This window comes from Camelina sativa, chromosome 13 (assembly GCF_030686135.1).
Source record: "Camelina sativa cultivar CO46 ecotype springtype chromosome 13, ASM3068613v1".
In the NCBI taxonomy this organism is placed as follows: Eukaryota; Viridiplantae; Streptophyta; class Magnoliopsida; order Brassicales; family Brassicaceae; genus Camelina; species Camelina sativa.
In genome coordinates this window covers 6,845,928-6,866,161 of record NC_141892.1, presented here as the reverse complement: position 1 = coordinate 6,866,161, position 20,234 = coordinate 6,845,928, and the positions used below count along the sequence as shown (strand labels likewise).

The window sequence follows — 20,234 nt, the reverse complement described above, 5'->3', positions numbered from 1 at the left end:
GTTTGCACTTGTTAGTTTTCGCACCTTTTTGTTTCACACCTTTTTATTTTACACATCTTTGTTTTCACACCTCTTTATTTTTATAAATATACAGATTTTTATGGACTTTGAAAAGAGCTTTTGTTTTTTTGAGTACTGTTTTGCACCTCCAAGTTTTAAAAATTCTGAGTATTATTTTCTTTCAATTTATTAATTAATATTGATTCAGTCATCTTCGTTAAAATTTGGATTGTTTTATTTATTGATTTCATCATCTAACTTTTGTTTGGGTCTTTTTCCATTTATACCGTATCAATCATCTCTTCCAAGTATTAATCTAGGTAATTGATTATGATTTCTAATTTTTCATAGATTTATATGTTTATATATTATAGCAAACCCACTCTTAGGGGTCAATTTAAATTTAACAGATGAAATTGTTTTTATTATCTCATCTAATTGTTTACATTTGTTAATAATCTCAAAAGTTGCAATATTTAGATTTGTTAATAATCTCAAAAGTTGCAATGTTTAGATTTGTTAATAATCTCTTAACTTCTTTGTTTCGCACATTTTTGTTTTACACCTCTTTATTTATATATATAGATTTTTGTGGACTTTGAAAAGAGTTTTGTTCTTTGATAACACCTCCAAATTTAAAAATTTTGAGTATTATTTTCTTTCAATTCATTAATCAACATTGATTCACTCATCTTTGTTAAAATTTTGATTGTTTTATTTATTGATTCATTCATCTAACTTTTTTCGGTGTCATTTTCCATCTAATACCCACATCGATCATATTTTGCAGCTATGAGTTCTTTCTCCCTGTTGTCGTATTATTTTTTTGTAAATTTCGATAGAATAATGATTTAAATTTTGTTTTATGTGAATATCTTTCAAAATTGATTATATGAGTATGATTCAGCAAGCCTTGATTCATATATCTTTAACATTATTCTCTTATTGTCACTGAATCAATTTTATATATACAACAAAAAAAATATTTAATTAAATTGGTTGATTAATTTTAGTCATTAATTCTGACTTTTATACTATACAAAAAATTAGCATAAAGTTTCCACTCGAAATGTGAAATTAACAATGTTAGTCATTTCAAGTTTTTATTTTGCCGCCGACATCCTAATTAATATAAAGCTAGATCAATCAAACAAAAAAAGAAAAAAAAAAACTAAAATACACTTTTTTTTTTTGTAATTAATATGATTTTTGGTGGACCAAAGCCGGTTACATCAAACCATCATGAGTGTGTGTGCCGTAGGATAGACAGAAGAGAAAGTACGTAGGCGACAAAGATAAGTAAGAAAACTTGTAAAGTACAACGAATATGCAGAATAAAGAGGAAGGTATATTCAATTTTCTCACGGCTAAGAAAGAAACTTGTACCAAATCATGTGGTGGTGTTTGGAATTTATTACGCTAAAATACCAATCCACCGTTCGTAGATTTTTAACGATTGTCGTTAAAACACATGGTCGACTAGTTTGTGCCATCCATAGAAATTGATAATGAAGTTTAACAATTCAAAACTTGTAAGTCATTGATGGAAGATACATAATTATGTTATTCCATTTTTCTTTTTAAAAGTCATAGTAAATCTAATTGATTATAAAATTACTACTTTGACTTGTTTCCGAACCACTTCACAAAATTATTGTTCTTTTTTTCTGTCCCCGAATCATTACGTTATAGTAACTAAACTACTTAAAAAGTGGGAATTAGCTATTTCAGAAAGAGAAAAAATTGATATACAAAATTATAGGTTAACAGATATGAATGTTTTAATTACAAAAATGCACACACAATGGACTCGTGTATACTGCAATGGATTCGTGTATACTGCAAGTAGTGTACTATGGGACCATGACACATCCATTTAGTGTTACGTGGCTGACTCTATATATACGTAGCCATTACCGAATTATTATATTAAAATTACAACTTTTTTTGGTAAAATAATAGTATATTACAACTTTCTCTAGACTAGTTTAGAAACTAGTAACTAAAACTCGTCAGCAACAAATAACTAAAATCTAAAATATTCATGGAGCAAAAAAAAAAAAGAAAAAAAAAAACTTGCAGCATGAAGTAACACTACGTGTCGAGTCATGTAACCATGTAAATGGTGAGCACGGTCCATTTCCTTGGTACTTTTTATAATAAAACCTAGTTTAATAAAGGAATAAATATGATTTTGATATAAAACGATAAAACTCCAATATAGGACTAAAAAAATTATAGGCCACGAAAGATGATAACACAATTTACGAGTACACGTTTCCATTTACAACAATGTCTCCATCACTCGCCAAACAATCTTAGTACGTGAGATGTTTGACGAATTGTATCGAATCTTAGTGATGTTATTGTGAATTTCAGCGAACAATGATATTATTTAAAAATGAAGCTTTCTAATTTGAATTTCTACATTTAAAACTTTTAAAAGATTTCAATGTGATTTTCAGCCACATAGACGTAAGTTGTTATAAATATATATCGTAAAACTGAGCCGGCCAGTACTTTATATTTGAATAGCAGATTGAAGCATGTTATATTTGAATCATATGCTCAAGACGTTATTCTAATATAATCCTCAGTGACCCATAAGCGTGGTCCGCTCTCCAACCGTACTATGAAGACGACATAGCATATTATATTAGCATGGCCAAGCCTCCAACGCCATAGCAAACGACAAAGTAGGCAAGTTGTCAGTGCTTTCTCCAAACTCTTATGATTTGTAGATTGTACACGTTAGTACCAAGACGTTTTCATCCATTTGTTGATTGAGGCTGATTAATCATGTAAATTTGTAATCGATGAAAATGAATTAAATTGAGTACGTAAAAACAAAAAGTGAGTACTGAGTCACTTACCAAAACAAAAACAAAAACGTTTATTACAATAGAATGTATTTCATACAAGATACGGAGACTATACGGAAGAGGCTACAACATATATGAATGTGGGGAACAGAGAGAGGTACAATACAAACCTTCTGGACGTAACAGAGGTAAGGAGAGAGAGAGTGAGGGCCAAGTTGGCGAAGAGAGGAGTGGGACACAAATACCAACAAAGAGAAAGAGGAAATCTAACTTTAAATACTGTTTACCAATGAAACATCGACACGTGGAAAAGCAACGTCGCCCACTTTACCCTCCGCACTTTGGATATTTTTCTGATAAGCTTATCGCTCTCCCATTGGGCTGTCGAGTCCACGTGGCATCTCTCTGATCTCTCTTCTCTTCTCTCACTAATCCTTTTTTTACCCAAACTGGCATTGGCCCTACCATAAACCTCTTTGTCTCTTTCTACCAACAATTAGTTTAATTACAATAACTTATAGTCTTATACTAGTAGTATTTTTTAATAAACTTGTATTTTTAATTTTCTCTTAATTAAATAGTGATTGATCCCATCTCTCCGCAATGTGTAATGTCTCACTTTTTTGTTTTGACAAAATATGTGTGTCACGTTCGTTTGTTTGACTCCTCCTTATTCATGAGAGTTTTTTCAATCTTTTTGTTTTAGGCTTTCTCGGCCACCCTAATGTTTTCATTACAAAAGCAAAAAACAAAACCACTTACATTTTGAATGGGTAATGTAAATCCATAAAACAGTGATCTCAAGTTTCCTACCCAATCTCCTAAAATTTTACTAATGATCCAAAAATATGTTATACGTAGCTTACGTTCCGTAACACAATACTAATCTTACCGTGAGTATACCATAAACCACAACATACATTTTGTTTTCTGTTAAATGAATATTATACTATAATATTTAACCAAGTAGGCAAGTACCAATATATAATTATTTTGAACACGATTTATTCATTCAATGACATATATGTTTCATCGTTAACATTCTATATCACTATATATATATATATATTAAAATTGATGATGTAGTTTCTATTTTGGTATCGAACTTAAACTATGCATAATTATTTATTCTTTCAAAATTGTATATTTTAAAATGCTTTAAAAATATGCTTAAAACCATATATTTTGGATACATATTTAACCAAGTATCAATACATATTTATATTAAATATGATTTATCCATTAAACGACATACATGTTTCGTCACTAACACTTTGTATTACTATTTTAATACATTATATATATATGTGTTAAAATTGATGATGTAGTTTTTGTTTTTGTATCGAAATATCATAAATTTAAAACTATACGTAAATTTTTTGTTCTCTCCAAAATTGTGTATTTTAAAATACATTAAAAATGCTTAAAACTATATATTTCTAATGTTTAGATATTATACTATAATATTTAACTAAGTACAGATACATATTTATATTGAATACGAGTTATCCATTAAGCGATATATGTTTCGTCACTAACACTCTATCACTATTTTAATACGGTATGTATACATCTATGTTAAAATTGATTATGTAGTTTTGGTTTTTGTATCGAAATATTATAAACTTAAAACTATACATAATTATTTTTTCTCTAAAAAATTGTGTATATTAAAATACTTTAAAAATGTTTAAAATCATATTTTCTCTATTATTTACTTAAGACATTTATATATATATATATATATCTTAAAAGTTTAAACTATATTTATAAGTATCAATTTAGAGCTCTTAATCTACAATTGCAAACATATCCTCCGATCCGGCACTCAAATGGTAAAATATCATAAATATAATTATATATGGAAAACAAAACGGTTTCTATAATATTTTAGATTTCATTGAGTTAAAAGGAGAAAACGGGTTAATTAGGTAATGGATTTTTTTTATTATAAGATCTTTAACCTTTATTATTAATTTATTATATACATAAACAAAAAGACTATTAAGGTTGCATACATGACACGAGTCACCCCCGAGACACTCTCCTCAGTCAAAAATTAAATTAAAAATATACGAAAAAATAAAAATAACGACTTTTGTATTTATTCTGGCTTCTCATTAAATCCCCAGAGTAAAAAAAAAAAAATTGGAGAGACAAAAAAAAATTGAGTGGGTGAGATTTTATTACGATAGAGGAAGAGACATCTCTTTCTTCTACTTGTGTGTTTGTGTGGTGTGTACATGTATGTATATATTACATTGCAGCAAGCGTTTTGCAATATAGTATAAACTTTGCTTGAGAATTTTCTGACATTAATGGGTCAAACCTTTTTCTCGTCTTTTTTTTGATTTATTAGTTTAGTGTTTGAAAAATCTCATCCTCTTCTTCTTCTTCATCTTTCTTCAACGTTCTCACCACAGTACTACTACTATCTTCTGCTCTTTTGGAGAGAGAGACAACAACAAAGGTTAGGCTTTTTGTTACTCTGTCATGTGATTCCACTATATATTTTTATACTTTTGGTGCTTGTCTTCATTTTCTTATTCACAACGAAACCCCAATCTATGGTTTTTTTTTTTTTTTTTTTTTGTGATATTGATGAACCCAGTTGAGTATTTTGTCAAACAATAATAAAGGGTTTTGGCTTTTTTTTTTTTTTTTTCCTCTTTTTGTGTTTGTTCATTTGCTTTTGAAGATCTTCTTCTCGTTATCTGTTTTTTGTCTCTTTGTTATGCAAAAAAATCGATTGCTTGCTTTGTAGAAATTAAGGTTTTTTTTTTTTTTTTTTCCTCGGCTTTGTATAGAGATCTCGATTTCTCCTAATCAACTCGTTTGTTTGTTTTATTCAATTTGCAGGAAAGCTTTGAAATTTACCAGTTTGATCCAAAATCAAATACTGGGTTTCACTGAAATTTTGGGATTTTTGATTCTTCCAAGTGGAAGAAACAGAGTAAACTAAACAAGCAAAGAAGAAGAAAAAAAAAGTTGAGATTTTTTCTCTCTCAAAAACTTTTTTGAGTATGTCTTCTTCTTCTGTAGCAGTGTTATGGGTTGCAGCTCCTTCTCCAAATCCAGACCCAATGAATAATTGTGGGTTGGTAAGGGTTCTAGAGTCTTCTAGAATCTTCTCTCATTGTCAGAATCAGAGACTTAACAAAGGTATGAGGAAGCAGACAACAACATGGAGCTCTTCTTCTCTTGTTACGAACACAAGAAGAAGAAGTGGTGTTGTGTCTTCAAGCTTAGTTGCAAGTCCTTCAGGGGAGATAGCCCTCTCATCTGAAGAGAAGGTTTACAATGTTGTCTTGAAACAAGCTGCTTTGGTCAACAAACAGCTTAGATCTTCTTCTTATGATCTTGATGTCAAGAAGCAGCCTCAAGATGTTGTTCTTCCTGGTAGTTTGAGTTTGTTGGGTGAGGCTTATGATCGTTGCGGCGAAGTTTGCGCTGAATATGCTAAAACGTTTTATCTCGGTTAGGATCCATTCTCTCTTGTTTGGCTTTGGTGTGATGGAGACTTTGTATGTTTGGTTTCTGAATCCTAAATGTTTCTGTTGCCAGGGACTTTGCTTATGACACCCGAAAGGCGAAAGGCTATTTGGGCTATCTACGGTGAGTTACTGCATTGTTATCATTGGTTTTGATTGTAGGATAAAGTGATGCTCAAAGTAGACTGGAGATTATGATTATATCCAATCCCAAAACATATTCATATGTTAGAAACTTAGAATCGATCACTTGCTCTCTCAGTCTTGGTTTGCAAGAAGTTTTAAGATGCTGAAATAGATTCCTTGAAACATACACACATGCTGCAACATAAACATCTCAAGTTAGCTTGTGTTTAAGATAAGGTCCATGAAGCACCTAGTGTTGTAAGCTTTTAGGATTAAGAGCCAAGTAAATTGAATAGCTTAGTTACTAATATGGGGTTTAATGGGCTTTCTAGGCCCAATAGTCTTAAAATAAGATTTACTTATGCGGATCAATGTTAGCAGTTTAGCTCAAGACCCTTTTTAATGTTTGATTGGTCTCATCTCATCTTTGATGGTTTTACTTTTTTTTTATTGTGCAGTGTGGTGTAGAAGAACTGATGAACTCGTTGACGGTCCTAATGCTTCACATATAACTCCCATGGCGTTAGATAGATGGGAAGCAAGGTTAGAAGATCTTTTCCGTGGCCGCCCTTTTGATATGCTTGATGCTGCTCTTGCTGATACAGTTGCTAGATACCCGGTTGATATTCAGGTCAGTCAGCCTCACTCTGTCTTATCTTACGTTGCTGTTTCATTTCACAGGTTAAATTGCATTCAATCCTTATAAAATCTTGATCTAATGTTTCTTTGTCTTACAGCCATTTAGAGACATGATCGAAGGGATGAGAATGGACTTGAGGAAATCGAGATACAAGAACTTCGATGATCTCTACCTTTACTGCTACTATGTCGCGGGAACCGTTGGTTTGATGAGTGTTCCAGTTATGGGAATTGATCCTAAGTCGAAAGCAACGACGGAAAGTGTTTACAACGCTGCCTTGGCCCTTGGGATAGCCAATCAGCTTACCAACATACTCAGAGATGTAGGCGAAGAGTGAGTCTTTTTTCCTTAACTCTCAAGATTTTGTTTCTTGGTTTCACATATCGGTTTCTTGATTCACATGTCTCTCCTAAAACAAGTTTCTTGATTCACATATCTCTCTTTAACTGGTTTCTTGATTCACACCTCTCTCCTAAACTTGTTTTGCTCTCTCTCTGATCAGTGCGAGAAGAGGAAGGGTTTATCTACCTCAAGACGAATTGGCTCAGGCTGGTCTCTCAGATGAAGACATTTTCGCCGGAAAAGTCACTGATAAATGGAGAAACTTCATGAGAATGCAGCTTAAACGAGCAAGAATGTTCTTTGACGAAGCTGAGAAAGGCGTCACCGAGCTCAGTGCTGCTAGTAGATGGCCGGTAAGTGTCTTTACAGCTGCAATTTACTGTTTACATTACGTTTTCCCCCTCAGAACTTTGTATTCAATTGATTTTTAACACTGAAAGCTTGGCTACAATGTTTCAGGTATGGGCGTCGCTGCTATTGTACAGGAGAATATTGGACGAGATTGAAGCCAATGATTACAACAATTTCACAAAGAGAGCTTACGTGGGAAAAGCCAAGAAAATTGCAGCACTGCCATTGGCTTATGCTAAATCAATACTAAAGACTTCAAGTTCGAGACTGTCGATATGAGCGAGAGCTAAAAGTGGGAACAAACAACCTAAGAGCGCTTTTTGTGATTAAGAAAAATCTTAGGGTCGAATTTATCATGTTAACTAATATTATTATTATACATATTAATCCGGGAAACCAAATTCTTATAATGTTACATTATTTTTCTGTATGTAAAAAAGTAATTTTTTAATTTTGTTTTAGTTATCTAATTCTCTTGGCTTAATGAGGGAATATAAAGTTTTTGGTTGAAGAAATAGTTTTGTGATATATATACAAAGAAGTTAAATTCGAAAACTAGTAACATATATTCATGGGGATTGGCTAAGCATAAGCTATCTAAAAAGTGTCATGGTACGAAAACAAACTAAACAATTGACATGGAATAGGAATGATATATATGAAGCTATATTAAGTTCATAAACTATTGGAAAAAAAAAACTATAATAACTCAGAAACTTGTAATAATAATATAATATACATCCTCACAAAACTACTATTGCCAACAAAGACAATACTACAAATTACTATACTTTTCTGTTTTTATAATGAAATTATATGTTCCATATATATATTCATGAGTGTAAATTGAAACTTGTTACTTAGTAAGTAGTAACAATAAGCCGTAGTTTGTCTAGTAATGTATGCATGATGAAAACAGAACATAGATTGATTTTGTTATTAAAACTTTGAAAGGTACAATACAGATACAAACAAACAAAAAAACAGAAAGTATTAAAGCGTAATTGGTTCCAATCATCATAGTATCATACATTCGAGCTAATTCAGTGACCAGCCATCTCCATAAGCTTCTTCCAAGCCGGTCTAGGGCTAATCTCTTCCCACCACCGGTTAAAATTCTCCCGAGCCTTAACCATCTGGATTATATCGGTTATACTCATCAAGTACCCCATCGCCGGCATGTGAGTCAAATCAGCCATAGTGAATTCTTCACCAGCCAGAAACCGGTTCGAAGCAAGGCGGTTCTCGTATATGTCCAAGACCACTCCGAGCTTCGTTTTGAGCTCCTCGACCAAAACGAGGTCACATTCTTCACCTAACCTAGGCTTGATGATTAGGTTAACCACAATGGGATGGGCTAGAGCGTTGAAGTAATGGCTCTCAACGTCGGACCACTGGTCCACAATGGCTCGGTGCTCTAGTGACTTGCCCAAAAGGTTGGTGCCTTTGTCTGCGTACTTGGTAGCGTAGTATCTCGCAATGGCTCGTGATTCTTTGCCAAATTTCAAAAACACTAAATATAAATGATAGTAAAATAAATAAAAATTTGTAAAGTGATGTTAATTAATAGGATGTTACCAAAAAGCTTGAAATCTCCATCTTCTATAGCTGGAACTTGACCAAATGGCTACAAGAAAACAATAGTTATATTGGATATACAAAACGTACACACGATTTAATTAGTTTATGACTTTTTTTTTAATTACCTGACGAAGTAGATGTTCTGGTTTTTTCTGCTCTAATGTATCAAGATCAATATGAATAATCTCGAATTCAATTCCTTTTTCGAGAAAACAAAGCAAGACTCTTTGTGGGCAAGCTGCCGTTACCTGTCCGTATAGTTTCACAACCATTATTGAAAATTTTTACAGTAAATTAATGCTATGAATAATAATCAGAAAACAAAACAGATATGTTTTTCTATATGCTTTTAAGAAAAATTTGTATGTCAATCTTATTTATAAATGAGAAGTGGGGAGCATATTATTAGACTCAAGATTGTGAGAACTGGTTGTTGTGCGGGTTGGGTAGAGAATGTGGTGGTTGTTCCACTAACGTATGGTGGATAATATATCATTCACATTTCTCTGCAAACTTTAATATACCAATAACGAACCAATTCACGTTATGCTCAATTTTGATACATATGGTGTCAAATTTTGTATCAAATTTACAAACTTAGTAATATATATTGATTAGTTTTAAAGAAAACAAAAGTTTTAGTTATGATGATTTCCATTTTGCGGTTCACTAATCACTCGGATAGAATAAATTTTGAAAATACGTATGTAAATTGTTTTCATTCAAAAGCACGTGCCAAAACGTGTGTGGTCGGACCGGTGGATAGATATTACAAGAGATATGGTTTCCAAAATATGAAAATGTCACCTTACCATATTATCTTTTATTTAGGGTCAGATTGTTTCAGACGAACACTTCTCCATAACCATTTTTGAGATTTGTTGACTCACAGAAATAAGAAAGAAACAAATTAAGAAGAAAAAAACTACACAATGCATAACAAGTGACGTTTTTAGGGTCCCCAAGGTTTTCTACTTCCAACAACATTAGCAATCATTACAAAGTTTTCATAGTCTTTAATCTCACATACTGTGGAGAAAATATCCCACATCTGATAGATGTAAAGGGACTTGAGTATTATATAAAGGGTTAGGGTCTCTCTACTCATTGCCAATTGGTTTTGAGTTGGAAACCCATAGTAAAGCCCAAATTTGACACATACAAGAATCACAAACACAAACCCCTTTTTACTCTTTATGCCCTCCTACACCTAAACGTGCTTCACAAGCAACGCCTTGTCTGTTTTAAGTGAACTGTCTCCTCGTGTAAGTACCCTCATGAACAAAGACAGGATCTTCGACTCTCTCTGGAATCTGAGCCTGCCCCATTGCTATACCTGCTCCTTGGTTCGCCGGTGTCATTGTGGCAGCAACATCATGCTTACTTGTTGAGCTCAAAGATAAATAGTAGACAATCTCGAGGGCAGTAGTAACAAGCGAAAGCACAGCACCGATAGAGAAAACGCCTGGTTTCACAATGTAGCAAAAGTAGGGACCAACAAAATCCGTTGAATCCTCGGTGTGTTCATCGTTGAATGAAGCTCCAGTAAACAGCACAAGCAAAGCTATTACAAAAGTGAACCTAAAGCAATGCGAAATCATTAGCTGTAAGCATATTACAAGTAGGAAACTTACAGCAAACAAAGGAACAAGAAATGATGAGAGAATTAACAGGAAAAAACAAAGCAGATTAAGGAGATAGAAGGACCTTTTCTATAACAGAAAGTGACTATCATGTGAGCCATCATCAGAGAGAAAGCTGAAGTGAAGCCGAGATCGTAAGCTGGACTTCTTGGATAGCTGCATTTTTTTATTGAATTTGTTTCGGTGGTAACCTTGACTTGAGATCTCTGTGTCGATTTAAGACAAAAATGAGAATAAACAAACTTTTAGACCAAGTTTGAAACGTTACACAAAACAAAACCAGATACAAACCATTGGCTAGGAAAATACACAAAAAAAATGTTTCAAGAACTTACTAACAAACAACTTAGTTCAAGAGAATTTCATCAAGTTTAAGTAATGTAGAACTTCGTTCATTTACATACCCTACAGAATCCTTATGACTAATCAAAGATCTTTCAACTTAATCGATCAATACATAAAACTCAATTACGAAAGGCTGTAACTTTGTTCTATAAACTGAATGTAACATGATATTATTATTCCAAAACCCATAAATGAATTGTGAGAAATACTTATGAATAAAGACTTGGTTTAAGTGGAATTTAGGTGGAATGTGACTTATAACATATGGATACATTATGCAATTACCAAAATATACCAACATGACACACCAAAAAAAACAACAGTATACCACATAGTACTTACAAAAACTATTGACCCTTTAGAGAGTTTGAACCTTTCATCTCAAACCGCATTTCAGGCAAAAATGAATTTCAAATAAAAAGAAAAGAAGACAAAACCCACAAATAAATACAACTTCTTTAGAGAGTTTATCTATCAGCCACCATATAGAGAGATTGAAATTAACCACTCAAAATCATGAGACAAGTCACTACAAAACAGAAACCCTACAAAGTGATGTGTCAAAAGGGAAGAAGAACAGAAACCCTACAAAGTGATGTGTCAAAAGGGAAGAAGAAAGAAACCTTGACTCGAGTAGCTTCAGCGGCGAAGGCAGTAACAGCTGATAATAAACCAAGTAGAGATAATACACAACACATCACAACCTTTCTCCTCTCCATATCTCTCTCTCTCCCAACAACTCCAAAGATGCTTCCTTTTTTTTTTTCTTTTTTTTTAATTCTCTCTATCCTTCCAACTTCCAATTTTACTGTTTCTTCTTTTTTTTTTTTGGGGGGGTTTCGTCTTCGTTTGTAAGAAAACGTAAAGTTGGTGACAAACCCATTAAACACCGCACTTACTTTTTTCAGTCGGCAAAGTTAAAGTACTCTTCCTTGTTTTTACTCTCTTTAGATCCACGCGTGTTGTTCCTTTCAATTACTACTTTCTTTTGGTTTGGTTTCTGAATTGACTAGTTCACTTAAGATCGGACCGGATCGGTTTGTCACTAATTGTGAGGTACGCAAATTAAATTGTTAAAAAAATTGCTCCATTTAAGTTTTTATAATTTATAAGAAGTTTTTTTTTTTTTGTTAAAGGATATAATTTATAAGAAGTTTTTCATTTACTCTGCTAAAAACTAAAATCAAAGGACCACATTTTTTTTTCGCAATATTACAAAAATGAATAAAATGGCAAATATTATTCTATCGTTCGTATTTTATCCATCCACGACTTATATATTTCATCTTTATTCATTTCATATTTAAATCTAACTAAAGAAACAAAACTTAGATGAACGAATGTTTGATAATTTTTTTTGGTGTTTAGTCATTTTCATTTCGGTTTTATCCATCCATGACTTATTCGTTTATTATTAAAACAACAATAATAAATGATTTTTTTGGTAATATAAGTATACTAGTAATGATATGAACGAATGTTTTGGGGTATTATTAGTCATTTTCATTTCTAATGACAGATTTATATAACTGTAAAATGAATTAGACAAAAGATTCTTGTAAAAATAAAAGATTAGTGGTGCACCCCGATTAATCATATAAATGATTCAATTAATCAAAGGTATCTTCTTTATGAGTTATGATGAATCTATTTCTATTTTTAGATAAGCAATAATTCATTCTTTCAAAGAATCAAACATTGTAGTTATATCAAAAACTGAAACAATCAAGCATATAAGTAAACTATTACTTTAGTCGTACACAAAACGGTTAATTATACTCTCTCCCTCCCAAGTTACATGATGTTTTTAGCAATATACGATTCCTTACTTTATCAAGATTTCAAAATATCTCGATTTTAGTTCAAGACTAATTTCCACCTATAGCACACAAAATTAGTGATTAGCGATAATCGCTTACCTTAAAAAAATACAAAAACAAACGCAATATCTATCAATTAACCACCTTTCTTTATACAAACCTATATACATTTAGATAAATATAGAAATGCATTATCTTTCAAACTTATTCTCATCATCAAGCATACGTTGACGGCTCGTCCAAAGATGAAATCTTTGTTGTTCTTGGTCTTGTTATGTTTGTTTCGAATAAACAATTTAGGTTTTTGCTTAGAAGAAGAAGCTCGAAAGGATAACAACGGAGTTGGAAGCCCTGGATTCACAAGTGTCACTAGTTTCGGAGCTATTGGCGATGGAAAGACCGATGATACTAAGGTGCATATATATAATAGAATCATCACACTATCAAATTGGTATATATAATCTTTGCTTAAGTGTGTATGTGCTTGCGTTATGTATGTTTTCTTATCAGGCTTTTCTTAAGGCATGGGAAGCTGTATGTAAAGGAAGAAGTAAAGGCAAATATACAAAGATTCTAGTGCCTCAAGGGCAAACATTCATGCTTAAGCCTCTTGCATTCGTCGGTCCATGCAACTCTTCCTCTATCTCCTTTATGGTATATATAACGAACTACTTTACTCTTCTTTCTTTAGTTTCAAACTCTTTAAAAGTCCAACCTTTATGTGAAAAATGATTTTTATAGAAATTGATTTTTAGCTTGTTTACGACCATAACTTGAACAATTGTTTAATTGATTTGGTGCATGATTTGTTTACATTAGATAAAAGGTAATCTTGTGGCACCGAGTTACACTTGGTATGCGGGAACATACCCAACATGGATTCATTTTGACAGTATCAACCGCCTAGTTGTCACCGGAGGTGGCACCATAGATGGTCGTGGTTCTTTGTGGTGGGGTAACGTTCATAAACGCCCCTCCGTAAGTCCATTTGCAAGACCTCCCACACTCAAATATATTAACCTTGGTCAAATCGTTTATCAGTTATTGACTTATTGTTGTTTCTTACTTGTTTTCATAGGCAATGAACTTCAACAACTGTAATGGTCTTAGGATTTCTAATCTCCGGCACTTGAACAGCCCTCGGAGTCATGTAGGACTAAGTTGTTCAAAGAACATCGAGGTCTCGGATCTAAATATGACTGCACCCGGCGATAGTCCCAACACCGATGGTATTGACATATCAAACTGTAAAAAAGTTAACATACACGACTCAGTGATTGCCACTGGAGATGACTGCATTGCCATTAATAGTGGTTCATCTGATATTAACATAACCGGCATTTTCTGTGGCCCTGGTCATGGCATCAGGTGAATCTTAAATTCACGATTCACAAACAATCATCATATAATACACACAAAGGCAAAAACTAATCATAGAGAGTACGGATTGATATTATAGTGTAGGAAGCCTTGGAGTAAATGGAGATCTCGCAACCGTTGAAGAAGTTAGGGTAAAGAACTGCACTTTTACAAACACTCAGAACGATGTCCGAATCAAGACATACCAGGTTGTCCATTATCTTTCTTTTGTTCATCAATGATACTCCCATAATCTTCAGCATATTCCTCAACTAAATCTGGTTTCTGGTGCGAGTGTGTTTGGTAGAACGGATCAGGATATGCTAGGAAAATCTCATTCATGGATATTCACATGGTTGCATCCGAAAACCCTATCATAATCGACCAGAGCTATCACAATGGTGGCACAAATGGAGGAAAGGGCAAGTCATCTAATAAATATCAAAATTGTCATTTGGCAAGACCAAAGTCTCAGACCGGTAATGGCAAAGGAGTGAAAGTGAGCGACGTGCGTTACACTAGAATACACGGGTCATCAGCGAGCGATCAAGCTATCACATTGAACTGCGATGCAGACTTGGGATGTGTTGGTATTGTGATGGACAATGTGAATATGGTCTCAGCCACAACAGGTCACAAGGTGTTTGCTTCATGCAAAAATGCTCATGGGTCTTTTTATGATTCGAAAGTGACTTGTCTTAAAAAGTACTATCTATGATTCTTGTAATATATCTTTTCATGGTGAAACTGAAATCCATTCCAGGGAACTTGGAAGAACCAAAAAAGAAAATGGATTCTTCTCATTTTTGTTAGAAGAGAACCGTTTTAATCCCAGTTTAATTCGGCTAGAAAAAGTTTAAAAGTGGTTCTAATTTATTGGCTGAATAAATGTTTGATGTTTCAGTTGGTTAATTTTGCAATAAATCCTGCAGAGAAAAGTTGGGTTGTTAGGTTCAGCTAACAAAAGACTGAAACTTTTGTGCCCACCACAGACACAAAGGAAGAATTAAAACTCCCCAAAGGATACTTTATAGAGAGAGATCAACTTAAAGTTGTGATTATAACACCTCTGCAAGATGTTCATGGAGCAATTTAGCCTAATTAGCTACATTACATTCACCTATTCCATTAACTGGAGTAAGTCCCTTAGTTGATGAGCTTTAACGATGTTTTCAAACACGATTAAACAATTCTCTCCAAGCGTAAAGCATCATCAATTGCGAAGATTTAAGAGTTAATTAAAATCCAAACGAGTACCAATTCAGAGACCAAACACGGATTAACATATATATTAGGATCCTTACAACTCCAGATCAAACATTGAAACACACCAAAAACCTAAAAAAACGACTCAAGTAGAGAAAACACCAAAGAGTTCAAAAAAAAAAAAAACAAAAACAGTAAACGACCTGAAGACGAAAGACGAAGAAGGAAGGAGGCTCTTAATTGTTCTTGAGCCTCTCAACTCTCTGGTTAAGCTGCTCAATCCTGACAACCAAATTCGTAACGGAATAGAGAATCCAGTAGAAAACAAGAGCCGACGCGATCAGAAGCGCGTTACGCTGAGACTTCATGATTGATTTCTGGTGACGAAGATGCTCAGAAGGAGTACACGAATCGCCGTCGCAGGAAGGTCTCGTCTCGTACTTCCAGTAGATATCCATAAGAAGGAAGAGACAGAACGGGATGATCGAGAGGAAAGGTTTGAGGAGGTTACGAGTCACAGCAACCAATCCTTTACGGAGAGCGTCGAGCCCAGGCATCGTCAAGAGGATCACCATGATCGCTTCAGCCGCTGCTGCGTAGCCTAATACAACCCATTCGAGAGCCATTCCGGATCTAGATATCGATTGATTCGATAGAAGAGGCTTTTTAGATCTGAATCGGTTCTGATGATGATGAATGCTCTGATTTTTCTTAGTGAGCAAGTCTAGGTCTTCTTCGATTTTTGGTACAAAAAAGAGGAAGAAGATGTACTGAGGATGAAGCACGTGGCGTTTGTGAGGTGTACGCGTATCACACGTCGAGGTTTTAATTGGGCCTTATTATCTCAGCCCAATATATTGGGTTTCATAGCTCGAATCATCACTTTTTATATAAAAAAATCCTTTAATTATTTACTTAACTAATTTTAAAGAATTTTAGTAAATCACTCTTTTTTTTTTTTTTTTTTTTTAGTTTAGTGGATAAATACAGAACGTTAGTGTTATTATCATTAAATATATGAAATGTATGTACAAGTCGTTAGTTTGTTTCCCGCATTGAAATGAAAAATATCGCAAAAAAAAAAAAGAATAACAAAGCTCCATAAACGAAAAGATCCATGAAAATCTTAAACAAAAGAATCAGTTAACATCAAAAGCAAGAATTCCCAATAACCAAAAAGCTAACATAATTCAAACTCTTTATCATCGTCATCCTCTATGACAACCCAATCTTCATTGATCTCTATATTTTCGAGAGGTTCCTTTGCAATTTGAGCTTGATCCTCAGTTTTCTTTTCGTTCTTGTCCGAATTATTTACAACATTAGACTCTTCTTTTGGCAGAGTCACATTAATCACATCTTTAGGTTTAGGTTTAACTGAGAGAGATGGAGGAATAAGAGAATTACCAGGAAACTTGTAAGCTCCTCCAAATACTCTATCTTCATCACGAGTTCCAAGCTCTACATAAATCTTGTTGATTTCAGACTTGGTTATAGGAGTGGAACGTTTGCGTAAACCTGAGAAACCAAATTCATTCCATGAAATTTCTCCATCTACATATTCATCATATCTTTTGAAAGTTTCTTTGAAATCTTTATAGTCTTTTGCTCTCGACATTTTGTTGTTGATGTTTACACTCTATGAAGTTGATTTATAGTGATTATGAAGATCGTGTGAAATGAATTTTGTTTATAATATATATATAAGCTAGAAAGTTTATCTATTTACAAAATTAAAAGTAAATGAAAAAAGAAAATAAAATTTATTCTCTCGTTTTCCCTACATTCGGAGGTTCAGGCGTTGATTTGGGCGATGGAATCCCTTCTGGTGGCAAGTGTTGATTGTCAAAGTTTCGAGACGGATTGTACAGAATTAGTGGCGATGATGCAATCTCATGATGAATGGCCCACCTTCTCTAACCTGTTGGATTAATTCTGCTTACTTCGATCCTCTTTCCGTCCTTCATGCTTTCATGGATCTCGTGGTCGTCAAATGTCCGGGCTGACTGCCTTGCTCGTTCTTCGCGATCTTTATCTTTTGAAACTTCATTTGTAAACTCTTTCCCTCCGGTTTGGGCAACCAATCTTGGGATTATTTTCTAATATAATGTTTGGTTGACAAAAAAAAAAAAAAAAAAAAAATTGAGAAAACCAAAGTTGTAACTGAAATTGATTTACAATGATTTAACTCCGAAGTTGATGATGTCATCAACATTCATTCTTGGTTTACAAAATTACAAAGCTCAATTGAGAGGAGGGCTTGTTTCACTGTCGCATTGACATATTATAGTTCAAAATTTTCATTGAAGACCATAGACAAGCAAAGCTCCAACAGCTCCAAGACCGGCCAATAAGCCAACAATGACACCAATCGGAGGCAATCCTCCTCCTATGGCCTTTCCTGTGTTCACATCATACTTCGCAAACCTCTTCTTTGGTGCTATACATTGAGGACATACGTATGTATCCGGCTGGAAGAAAACATCAAAAGCTTAGTTATAAATATCTAGAGATAGACCTGAAAAACCGAAAACGTTATGCAACTGAAACCAAAGTAGTATAAATTGAAACTAGAAGATTCACACTCACTTGATCATCAAAAGGTTTGGATAAAGTGTAAATGAATCCACAATCAAGACAAATGTGAGTAGCTCTTGCCTGCAAAAGAGAATGTTAAGACAATTCAATTGAGTTAAGCTTCTATAAAAGGGGTTTAAGATGCAATAATTTAATCATAGGAACAAAAGATTGCTACTAGCCTTCTGAGTCTCAGTTAACTTCCTTCCAAACCTCGGAGGAGCCGGACGCTTATTTAGTTTCTTAACATCAACGTCTGCACCTCTGTGTATGATTAAAAATTACATTAGAAACCATCAAGAACCTCACACAAAGCATTTATCCTCTAACGCACAATGACACAATATATATTAACAGAATTTCCACCATTGTCAAGGGAAGCGACTCCAAAGCATCACAAGAAACCTCAAGTACTAATTTAGCGAGTTGAATGCATCACAAGAAACCTCAAGTACTAATTTATGAAGCTTAGTATTGCGAAAATTTAAGGCGATAACATAGGACGACAGGAAGAAAACTAAACCTATGCTTAGTACAGTAAGAAGACTTATAAGCCACAGCATTAGACCATGGAAATATGTGATAAAGACTATATATGTTTTAACTGATTTTTTGTGCCAAGAATCAAAGGAAACAGGTCACACATAATTAAACTATTTTGATAATTTCAAACTTACCCCTTTTTCAAAGAGAAGAAGCAAAGTTTCTAGCAAGATTCACCACCAAAATTAAACCAAGAGAGGCAAACACATACACTCACCTGCTAACAACAAAGTAGACAGAATCAGGTTTTGCCTGAATTGCGGTTTTAGTAAAGCCTAGCTTATCTGCAGGCCAAAGCTCATCTCCAAAGAAGCTGCTTGTGTAGATAACTTGATCTCCAGATTTAAGCCCAGCTTTTGCTGCGTTCCCACCTCCTTCCACACCCTGACAAACGCCCATGATATGAATCAAAAACAACATGTTTACAAGAATGCCACTTCATTGCAGAGTTAGTAAGAGAGAAAAAAACTCACGGTGATGACAACTCCACCGCCTTGCTTCTGTCCTAGAGTCAGACCCAAAGGCTTGTCTACTTCAACCTCAATTGTCTTGGAAGCTGCTGTTCTTGCTTTGATTTCGAATCTTCTCAACCCACTTAACCCTCCAATCTTTCTCTCAGAGACAGCAAAGATCTCTGATACACTCTTCTTCGAATCTTCCAAAGAAACTCCCTGAAACCCAGATTTCTAAACACACAAACAAACAAAAAGATTCATACTTTTAGATGAAGCTAAGTCCAAATCACATTCAAGAGGAAAGAAAAAAAGAAATCAAACTCGACCCTCCACATTGAGAATTTCAAATCGGTTTGTAAAGAAGAGAGAGACCTGGGAAAAGACAGAAGCAGAGGAGGAATGGAGTTTGGGAGATGGGTTTGAAGTTGAAGCAGTTTTGGTGAAGAAGGAAGAGACAGTAGTAGCTCCTGAAATCGCACCAGACGTTGCCATCTCTCTCTCGTTCTGATGTGATCCGAACGACGAAAGCTTGTTTGAATTCTTAGTTTCGATCTAGTTGCATGCGCTGCTTTGTAATAGGATTGATGGTAGAGAAGCTTTTTTTTTGGTTTAAGTGTGATACTGTGATGTGTCAAAAGCTCCAAGAGATAACCTTTTCGTGGTAATCGCAACATTTTCGTGTGTTACACACGGTTCACTCTATCCACACAATCTTTCTCATCTTTCCCCAAACAAGGATCACAAATCTTTCTGAATATTAGATTATTTCTCGATTTCATTATATTCCTAATCTATGGCCACGAATCACGTTTTCAGTGTAACCTTTGATTATTTTGTTTGGAAATATTGTTTGACTTGACCATGCTTCTTGCTTGCAGGAGCAAAGGGAGCAATCATGTCATCAACATTCATCATCCTTTAAATTTTACAAGA

At 34.0% G+C, this 20,234-nt stretch overlaps 6 protein-coding genes, 1 long non-coding RNA gene and 1 pseudogene across 10 annotated transcripts; 2 read left to right on the top strand and 6 right to left on the bottom strand.

The window, feature by feature from the left end:
* Positions 1-2,494: 2,494 nt before the first annotated feature.
* On the bottom strand, positions 2,495-3,042 carry LOC147929261 (uncharacterized). Its single transcript, XR_015577392.1, has 2 exons — positions 2,993-3,042; positions 2,495-2,789 (listed from the first exon to the last, which is right to left on the bottom strand). It is a non-coding gene; the product is annotated as an uncharacterized LOC147929261 (long non-coding RNA).
* Positions 3,043-4,834: 1,792 nt separating this feature from the next.
* LOC104735757 (phytoene synthase 1, chloroplastic) lies at positions 4,835-8,223 on the top strand. Its single transcript, XM_010455604.3, has 7 exons — positions 4,835-5,292; positions 5,682-6,299; positions 6,387-6,437; positions 6,898-7,070; positions 7,177-7,412; positions 7,582-7,774; positions 7,881-8,223. The coding sequence occupies exons 2-7, from the start codon at positions 5,846-5,848 to the stop codon at positions 8,049-8,051; spliced, it is 1,278 nt and encodes a 425-aa protein (XP_010453906.1). The 5' UTR covers positions 4,835-5,292; positions 5,682-5,845; the 3' UTR covers positions 8,052-8,223.
* Positions 8,224-8,682: 459 nt separating this feature from the next.
* Positions 8,683-9,809, bottom strand: LOC104735755 (glutathione S-transferase F12-like). The gene is made up of 3 exons (XM_010455603.3): positions 9,479-9,809; positions 9,351-9,399; positions 8,683-9,264 (listed from the first exon to the last, which is right to left on the bottom strand). Exons 1-3 carry the CDS (start codon positions 9,623-9,625, stop codon positions 8,816-8,818), a joined length of 645 nt encoding a protein of 214 aa, XP_010453905.2. The 5' UTR covers positions 9,626-9,809; the 3' UTR covers positions 8,683-8,815.
* Positions 9,810-10,302: 493 nt separating this feature from the next.
* LOC104735753 (uncharacterized) lies at positions 10,303-12,098 on the bottom strand. The gene is made up of 3 exons (XM_010455600.2): positions 11,965-12,098; positions 11,025-11,202; positions 10,303-10,935 (listed from the first exon to the last, which is right to left on the bottom strand). Exons 1-3 carry the CDS (start codon positions 12,058-12,060, stop codon positions 10,598-10,600), a joined length of 612 nt encoding a protein of 203 aa, XP_010453902.1. The 5' UTR covers positions 12,061-12,098; the 3' UTR covers positions 10,303-10,597.
* Positions 11,939-15,374, top strand: LOC104735754 (putative polygalacturonase At3g15720). 3 transcript variants are annotated; one of them, XM_010455602.3, is made up of 7 exons: positions 11,939-12,397; positions 13,462-13,574; positions 13,672-13,815; positions 13,981-14,139; positions 14,240-14,529; positions 14,621-14,729; positions 14,828-15,374. In XM_010455602.3, the coding sequence occupies exons 3-7, from the start codon at positions 13,759-13,761 to the stop codon at positions 15,236-15,238; spliced, it is 1,026 nt and encodes a 341-aa protein (XP_010453904.1). In that variant the 5' UTR covers positions 11,939-12,397; positions 13,462-13,574; positions 13,672-13,758; the 3' UTR covers positions 15,239-15,374. The 3 variants fall into 3 exon arrangements, with proteins under 3 accessions (XP_010453904.1, XP_087337542.1, XP_010453903.1); XM_087481416.1 differs by having other exon boundaries at positions 11,995-12,397; positions 13,474-13,574; XM_010455601.2 differs by lacking the exon at positions 11,939-12,397 and having other exon boundaries at positions 13,341-13,574.
* Positions 15,375-15,780: 406 nt separating this feature from the next.
* LOC104735751 (uncharacterized) lies at positions 15,781-16,517 on the bottom strand. The gene has a single exon (XM_010455599.3). The coding sequence runs from the start codon at positions 16,350-16,352 to the stop codon at positions 15,963-15,965; it is 390 nt and encodes a 129-aa protein (XP_010453901.1). The 5' UTR covers positions 16,353-16,517; the 3' UTR covers positions 15,781-15,962.
* Positions 16,518-16,929: 412 nt separating this feature from the next.
* On the bottom strand, positions 16,930-17,344 carry LOC104735750 (uncharacterized; annotated as a pseudogene).
* Positions 17,345-17,868: 524 nt separating this feature from the next.
* On the bottom strand, positions 17,869-20,192 carry LOC104735749 (uncharacterized). 2 transcript variants are annotated; one of them, XM_010455598.3, is made up of 6 exons: positions 19,674-20,192; positions 19,320-19,532; positions 19,064-19,230; positions 18,482-18,567; positions 18,316-18,379; positions 17,869-18,197 (listed from the first exon to the last, which is right to left on the bottom strand). In XM_010455598.3, the coding sequence occupies exons 1-6, from the start codon at positions 19,791-19,793 to the stop codon at positions 18,167-18,169; spliced, it is 681 nt and encodes a 226-aa protein (XP_010453900.1). In that variant the 5' UTR covers positions 19,794-20,192; the 3' UTR covers positions 17,869-18,166. The 2 variants fall into 2 exon arrangements, with proteins under 2 accessions (XP_010453900.1, XP_010453899.1); XM_010455597.3 differs by having other exon boundaries at positions 18,316-18,384; positions 18,486-18,567.
* Positions 20,193-20,234: the final 42 nt, after the last annotated feature.